Source organism: Nannobrachium achirus (genome assembly GCF_963921795.1).
Source record: "Nannobrachium achirus genome assembly, chromosome: 4".
NCBI lineage: Eukaryota > Metazoa > Chordata > Actinopteri > Myctophiformes > Myctophidae > Nannobrachium > Nannobrachium achirus.
Genome location: NC_137813.1, coordinates 45,349,277 through 45,357,645, shown reverse-complemented (window position 1 = coordinate 45,357,645; position 8,369 = coordinate 45,349,277). Strand labels below are relative to the sequence as shown.

General features: G+C 43.3%; 2 protein-coding genes across 2 annotated transcripts; one reads left to right on the top strand and one right to left on the bottom strand.

Annotated features, from left to right (window-relative positions):
- LOC308282936 (long-chain-fatty-acid--CoA ligase ACSBG2-like) lies at nucleotides 1–1,971 on the bottom strand (the record flags this gene model as incomplete). Its single annotated transcript, XM_080723325.1, has 1 exon — nucleotides 1–1,971. The coding sequence occupies one exon, from the start codon at nucleotides 1,969–1,971 to the stop codon at nucleotides 1–3; it is 1,971 nt and encodes a 656-aa protein (XP_080579451.1).
- Nucleotides 1,972–5,078: 3,107 nt separating this feature from the next.
- Nucleotides 5,079–6,620, top strand: LOC308282935 (retinol dehydrogenase 8-like; the record flags this gene model as incomplete). Its single annotated transcript, XM_080723324.1, has 6 exons — nucleotides 5,079–5,175; nucleotides 5,263–5,424; nucleotides 5,524–5,703; nucleotides 5,830–5,923; nucleotides 6,120–6,303; nucleotides 6,417–6,620. The coding sequence occupies 6 exons, from the start codon at nucleotides 5,079–5,081 to the stop codon at nucleotides 6,618–6,620; spliced, it is 921 nt and encodes a 306-aa protein (XP_080579450.1).
- Nucleotides 6,621–8,369: the final 1,749 nt, after the last annotated feature.

Sequence of the window (8,369 nt, the reverse complement as noted above, 5' to 3'; positions counted from 1 at the left end):
CTATTTATAAAAGTTCTCAATCTGCTCCTTATACATTTTAACGACCACCGATCTCTTCAACTTCATGGTAGGACCAAGCTCTCCCCCGATGATGGAGAAGTCATGGTCCAGCACGATCCACTTCTGAATGCGCTGGGTGTTGGAGGTGGCATTCTCGTTGACCTGTTTGATTCCCTTCTGGATGGCAGCATGAACAGCACCGTCCCTGCCACCAGCAATCTCAGAGACACGCATGGATTTGCTGCACAGCTTCTTGCACAGCTCTACGGCCTCAGGCGTCAGCTCATCCTCTGTGTTGCCCGTCTCACCGTTAACCTGGCTCTTGATAGTGAGCAGCATGGACAGGAACTTCCTGTGGTCTCCAATCAACATGGCGTTACTGATGAGCGGTATGGCCTTCTTCACAGCGTCCTCGATGGGAACAGGAGGAATGTTCTCTCCACCTGCTGTGATGATCAGCTCTTTTTTGCGTCCGGTTATGAAAAGGTATCCGTCCTCATCGTGCTTGCCAAGGTCACCAGAGTGCAGCCAGCCATCTGCATCAATGGCCTCCTTCGTCATGTCAGGCATGTTGAGGTAGCCCATGAAGACGTGTCGACCCCAGAAGCACAGCTCGCCGTTACCCTCCTCATCTGGGTTGTGAATCTTCGTCTCGCACCCTGGCAGCACCTTCCCAGAGCTGGTGAGTCTGAAGGCATCAGGCTTGGAGATGGAGTGAGGTCCTGTGACCTCGCTCATGCCGTACACGTCGTACAAGGGTATGTCCAGGCTGAGGAAGAACTGCTGAGTGTCTTTGGTGATGGGGGCAGCACCCGTGTAGCACTTGAAACAGCGGTCAAGGCCCAGTGCCTTGCACACTTTCTTGAACACCAGCATCTTGGCAATGCTGTATTTGAGCGACTCGCGACCAACTGCTCCGTCTTGGTTCATCTTGTTGAGGTTAGTTTGTAGCCCCACATCCTTGGCCCAGATGGCCACCTTCCTGCGAACGGTGGACGCCTGGGCACCGGTAGACTTCATCTTTTCCTGCATCTTTTCCCACACACGGGGAACGCCCATAAAGAATGTCGGACGCACCTCCTTTAGAGTGATGCCCAGAGAGCCCTGTAGGGCATCTGGCTGGGCAAAGTGTGCTGCCCCTCCAACCTTCATGGGAACCCAGATGTCAACCATCTGAGCGGCGATGTGGCTGAGGGGTAGGTAACTCACTACTGTCTCCTGGGCTTCAGTGGCATCTGGCAGGTTCACGTGGAATTTCTGGGCCAAAGCTGACCATGTTAGGTTGTCATGGCTTAACATGACTCCTTTGGGAGGACCTGTGGTCCCTGAGGTGTAGATGAGCGTGCAGCACTGGTTGGGCTTCTGGCTGGAAATGATGTCATCAAGGGGAGCATCTGGCTCAGCTCGGCCCAGCTCCATAAAGTCTGCCCATGTGTAAAGATTTGGTCTCTCCTCCTTAACAGTGCCTTTATACTGTATAATTGCTTTCAAGCAGGGCAGCTGGTCTTGGATCTGGAGGATCTTCTGAAGCTGTTTGTGGTTCTCCACAACCATCATATTGGCCTTGCAGTTATCTGCTACGTACTGACACGCCTCAGGAGAGTTGGTGGTGTAGATACCTGTGGAGAACCCTCCTGCCAATATGGCAGCAATGTCTGAAATGACCCACTCGGGGGAGTTGAAGCCCAGGATACCCACACCATGGTACCGCTCCAGGCCAAGCTTGAGGAAGCTCTTGGCTGCCGTCCGACACTCCTGGTAGTATTCAGTGTAGCTGAGAACCTTCTGTTGCTCGCCGTCCTTCCAACCCAGAGCTGTGAAGCTGCCGAAGTGCTCCACAGCTGAGGTGAACATCTGGTGGACCGTTAGTGGGGGTTCTGCGGCCAGGCCAGACTCCGCCATCCTCAGTGTTACTTCCTCATAGCCCTTGGATGTCCACAGACGAGGTTTCTCTGCTAATGGTATTGACATGGCAGATATGTGTCTTACTGCAAAGATACTACGTCGTATCTCTCTGTCTAGCATTTCTCTATATTTGCACCCAAGCATTCTTCAAAGCAATACTCTTCCTTTGCTCCGGGTCTATTATCACACAGCCTCAACGATTTCTCCTATTGTGCTTTTCTATTTTGTTGCTATTGTGAGCAGAATGTGAAAGTCATCAAAGTCAATCCTTGAACAGCCCTGGTCTGATGTCACAGTCACACATAAAACAAAACAATGTTTTAAATCAAGCTGACCATGTGACTTCCTGAGTGCATGAAGGTTGTGCTCTGGTGGGAAAGGCAGAGGTAGGGGCAGCCGTTGTGTAGCCTATATAGAGCAAAGACAGCGGAGCAGAGTAAAGAAAGGGTATTAAAACATTCAGCCTAGAACGTTATTAACCTGTAAGCATATTCATAACATTTAGACAGTAATATATGATTAAATAGATAGCATCCATTAGACATATCTTTCTTTTCAGCAGTTGAGCTTTTCAATTTTCAATTTTGCAACTTCCATAATAGTAGGCCTATAGAAGAGTATATAAAATGATATTACAATATGTCAAAGTGCAAGGTCTTATAGAGTGACTTATTCCAATAAAAGATAACTATGAAAAAAAATGACATGCACATCTGAAACCAAAGTGCTGAGCAACAATCAGTAGGCCTACAAGAATAAGAAAAATATAAATAAACGCTTGCACACTGAGGCCTAATTCTACATTCAGTCAAACTCTGAACTCTGACTGGGAGGTCGTCTATAGGAGGAGGAGTTATTTATCTGAGTCTACATGATCATTAGGCCTACATCCTCCTGATGTGAGAGAAAAAAACTAAGAGAAAAAAGGTTCATGTTTATGGGAAATCAATCGGTTGGAAATATAACAATGTGATGTGGTGTCAACAACACTGATTATCAAGAGAATTAAAAGCATGGCACTTCATATCAAAAAGGTTGTAGACCCTGCTGTAGATTACTTTTTTGAGTAGCCTACACAGAGTAACCTAAATTGTTAGTTTTGCAATTTAGTTTAGTTACTTTTTCCAAAATAATGGTGTTACTTGGAGTTACATATAATAACTATATTTAGGCCTACCTGTTCTTTCTGTTGCCACAAAGGAAAAATAATCCATATGATGTATTGTTTCCTGAATGAATGCGCTCGTCTCTGTCAGTGTCAGATCCCACTGGGTGTTATTACACGAAAGTCAATGCTGTAATAATTCTACTAGTATTCAATTGGTCACTACCTTTGGTGTGACATCCATCATAGAGGTAATATATGGGGTTACCGTCCCCCCTAGTGGTGAAAAAAAGAAGAACTTCTGTAAACTATTTATACATAAGTTGTCTCAGGACAAATTAATTTTCAAAAATGGAAAATAATAGCCAATCTACAAGGTAACAAACTATCACATCACAAAGGCCTGTGAGCTTGTAGATCGGCTATTCCTCATGCAGAAGGGAGCATATGAGGTCAGTCTCTTGCTCTCCCCAGGATGTAGGTAGGCTCTATAATGGCAGAGGTGTTGCGCCCAGGATTACATTAGTCTAGATAATTGACAGTTTGACACAGGGTGAAAGAAATGTGTTAGAATCTTGGGGGGGGGGAAAAATCACACTGTAACCAGCTCGCATCTTCAGACTTTACAATGAAAACACTCTCACACCGTGACCGCACTAAAATCAGTTTATTTCCCCATATTTCCCATATTCATCTCTGAATCTCTCTCTCTCTCTCTCTCTCTCTCTCTCTCTCTCTCTCACACACACACACACACACACACGCACACGCGCACACACACACACACACACACACACACACACACACACACACACACACACACACGCACGCACGCACGCACGCACGCATGCACCACAGCACGCACACAGAGTGAGAGCGCTCTCCTCTGACAGTGTATTAAACACGTAATTAACAAACTGACATGGCTGGAGCAGAGCTCTTCGGTGCCTTCCTTGCCCCTGGGGGGCGGTTTAAAATGGGCATAGTTTAAATTCTAAACACTGTAGAATGTAGGTGAATACATTAAAATATGACTATTTGACTTGACTGTGTTCTTACTTTAAGAACTACAACTCCCATGTCCTGGCTGCATTGACAAGTGACAACGTGACCTTTTAACCGCTTATGTTATGTACCATGTTGTGTTGCGACGTACAGTGCCTAACCTCGAATAGATGTAGCCTATTTGATATACGAGACACACGTCGCTCGGCAAACAGACGCAGATGCACCGTTTTATGTAGGCTGCTACAGATTGGTAGAACAGATAGCCTAATTATATTGTCAATTGTCATCATTGCGTCACCACAAATAGGACCGCAGCGTGCTATGCCAACTTTCTCTTCACTTCATTCAGCAGTCGGACACGGGAGGGACTGATGTGCAATTATTAGCAGCAGTAGCCTAAGTTTTAAATAATAATGCTATATCAGGTGTAGGCTAGGCTGCTAGCCTGCTTTTTTCATTGTGCAATACAATAATTTCATTAAAGCTTCACTCGATGTGCTCTTTTTACATTTTTCTACTTTTTTTTAAAGAAATATCTTCTTTCATATAGGCAAATAATGCAATTATTTTTTGTTTTGTTTTGTTTTTGACACAATCATACAGATCATAATTGACTACGAGTGTCCTTTGATTCAAGCTAAAACAGCCAAGCATTCCTAGGACACAAATAGGATTAGAGCCCCCATTAATCCAGTGCATAGCTACAATCTTTGAACAATATCTCACTCTGTGGTGAACATAATTGATTTCCTCCACTAGATGGTAGTATAGGACAAGACAAGACAAGACAAGACAAGACAAGACAAGACAAGACAAGACAAGACAAGACAAGACAAGACAACCTTTGGTCGACAGACCAGTTTGGGTTATCTACCTGTGCAGCCCTAAAGGGGAAGACCACCCATTTTCAATATTGAAATATGTCATTAATATACCTTAGAGGAGTTGTGTGGAAATAGAAAAAAAGTTCCCCCCCTTCTGTGTTTCCTAGAACTGGAGGATTGAATTTGGGGTTTGTATTGTAAATTACAATGTGTGATGTCATCAAGTTGTAAGTGGCATGGGGACCCGGAGGGTGCTGGTGACAGGCTGCTCATCTGGCATCGGCCTGGCTGTGGCAGTGCGACTGGCCAGGGATGAGCTGCGAAGGTTCCAAGGTATTTTTTTTTTTTTTTTTTGCTATGAACAGTTCACACATGAAGGTATAATAATGTAATTAATGGTGTTGTAATTGCTTGGGACAGTGGTGGCCACCATGCGGGACCTGGGGAAACGGGAGGCCTTGGAGAGAGCAGCTGGAGATGCTCTGAACAGAACCCTGGAGATCAAACAGTTGGATGCTTGCAGTGAAGACTCCATCAGAGAGTGTGTCAACAGCCTGCCGGACAGACGGGTGGATGTTCTTGGTTAGGCAGCGCTTTGTCACATGTTGTACTTAAACCACATAGAAGAGAATATACAAAATGATGCTAGAGCTCATTTAGATCTTCCATTCTCTCCTATAGTGAACAATGCTGGTGTTGGCATGATTGGACCCCTGGAGTGCCAAACTATAGCAGCCATGCAGGAGGTCTTTGACACCAACTTCTTTGGCCTGGCACGACTGGTGAGAGAAGTGCTCCCAGACATGAAGCGACAGCAGAGTGGCCATATTGTGGTGATGAGCAGTGTCATGGGCATACAAGGTTGGTGCGGTAGAATGCTACACAGTAAAATCCAGTTAAATTAACACTCATGAGTTTACAGTGTAATGTTAAATTGATTTAGACTTTAGTTTGCACCCTAACATGGTGTCTCAAATTTTCATACAGGCCTTCTGTTCAATGACGTCTACTCTGCTTCCAAATTCGCCGTGGAGGGATTTTGCGAAAGTCTGGCAGTGCAGGCAATGAAGTTTAACATCAAGTGAATAAAATACATCTTCAAGCTTTAACATGAATCATTTCACCTGAAGGCAGCCACCACAGTGACCACACTAAATGGAGGCCTGTCAACTCAGGCCTGACACATCAGTAAGCCTATGATTTTAAATAAATGCAATGCGATGTTGTTTGTATTTGAACAGAGCTTCTATGTCTTTGTTTGATAACTCCCTCTTGAGGATGACTCTAGTTGAGCCTGGCCCTGTGGTGACAGAGTTTGAAAGGAAGGTATATGAGGATGCTCAGAAGATGGACCTGTTGGGAACCGATGAAGAGACGGCTAGAGTCTTCCGTGAGATTTACCTGCCGTACTCTAAGAAGGTCTTCACCTCAATAGGACAGACGCCAGAGGAAGTGGCAGAGGCACGAACAGACATTCATTTTGTGTTTGAATAACCTTGAAATATCAAAAATGAATACTGAGTACCGGTAATATGGAAATAATGTCCTGTGTTTGTCCTGTTGTTGCTTTGCAGCAAACACTGAAAGTGATTATTGCCAAGGAGCCTCCTTTCCGCCACCAGACCAATCGACTGTACACACCTATGACTGCCCTGAAACATGCAGACCCCACGGGCCGCCTGCCACTGGACACCTTCTATAAGATGGTCTTCAAACACGACTCTGTGTTAAATGCCACTCTACGGCTACTGCGAATGCTGCAGAAGAGAAAGACTTGAATATTTAAATGTCTACAAGTTATGCAGACTGTACAACTAATACATTTAGGCTTAGAAAGAGGACAAGGAACTGTCACTGATTGACTGGTAGATTCAACTTTACTGATGAAGGATTTGCAAGAGCAAATAATGTATTCATATCCCTAATATATATCAGCTGATTCAGCTCTGAGATGAAAGAGGCTCTGTATTGTACGTGGATATAGTCACATACCATGATTAAGAATCTTACTGAAGTAATTACTGGTAGTAAGATAATAGAATTATTTTTCAATAAAATATAGGAAATATATTGATTATAAAACATCCTTTGTGTACTGTGAACAATTTCTGTGTGACTGGACTAGAGCTAGAGCACTCTTCTATCTTTCAAACATCTCTTGGTACACCCTATGTAAAACACATCCACATGAGCAGTTGAGGCGATACATAACATAAGGGTATGTAGTGTTACAATTGATTACATTTTACCTGTATCTTCTTTCTTTGTCTGGCAATTTACAATAACAATTTAGCCATTTAACAGACGCTCTTATTCAGAGTGTGAGAAGGGAATAAGCAGTAAGCATGAACTGTAGTCAATAAACAACACACTGGGTTGGGCATGTCAGGAAAACATTTGTGACAATTGATGAATATTTGGTGAAATACAAGTATAATATAGTACAATATAACTATAAACATCCTAAAACAATCTTCAATATTACCCCACAAGACAGGCGAATCACCTAGAGCAGGTGTCAGCAACCTTTTTGAAATGAAGTGCCACAAGTGTGCCATGTCAACATAAGTTTTAATGACACCCCATCAACATTTTGACATATTTTGATTTTCAGTGGAACACAGTATCTCTGTAGCCATTAAACGAAACGGGTATTTCTTACATTGATGCGCCTACATATTATCATGCAAACACCAGTTAAAGTTACTTTCCATCCCTCATATACTGTGTGCACAGTGCACACATCCCATAACCCACACACTGCACATCATTTCGGAGCTCATATCTTTGAATGGGTAAGGGCTAGCCTAGTTTAGATAAATAAAATAAAAACATTGAACGCACATTTGGGTAATTAGATATTAGGCATCTGGCTTTATACTGCCATGTAATGTTTCTTTGTGTTCTTTTTTGTTTGTGTTTGCTTTCTGTTTTATTCTTTTTTCTTTTGTTATGAATATAGCCTACTGTAGTAGGCCTACACATGCACACATTGTCTACTCTAACAATAATACCAAAACACCTCAATGCCTCACTATGTAACTTTTTCCTTATGAATAGAATGTAATTTTGTTCAATCTGCATGGTAGAGCATGTTAATACAATATAACTTATACAATCTGCATGGTAGAGCATGTTAATACAATATAACTTAAACATTCTGTATGGTAGAGTATGTTAATACAATATAAACTTATATAATTGGGGTGGTTGTATTTTGTCTCCCTGCTCTCCTATTGAGACATTTAGATCGTGTCAAAGCCAAAAGGTTGCTCTCACCTAGAAGAACACAGGATCATCTGACATCACTCAATGACTCCCCTGAGCAGAGCAGACCGGCTCTAATTAGCTGCTCAATGGTAAACATTTAATACCTCATGCAGGAAACCAGATTCAATCCGTGGAAGAAGAGGGAAGTTACATTGTGTTGATTCAACATCTCACAGAGTTACCTTGGTACCGGTGACTGTGGCCCAGCTTAGTAACCTAGAGGGCAGTCATTATCAAACTGTTTTAATTTCAAGGAC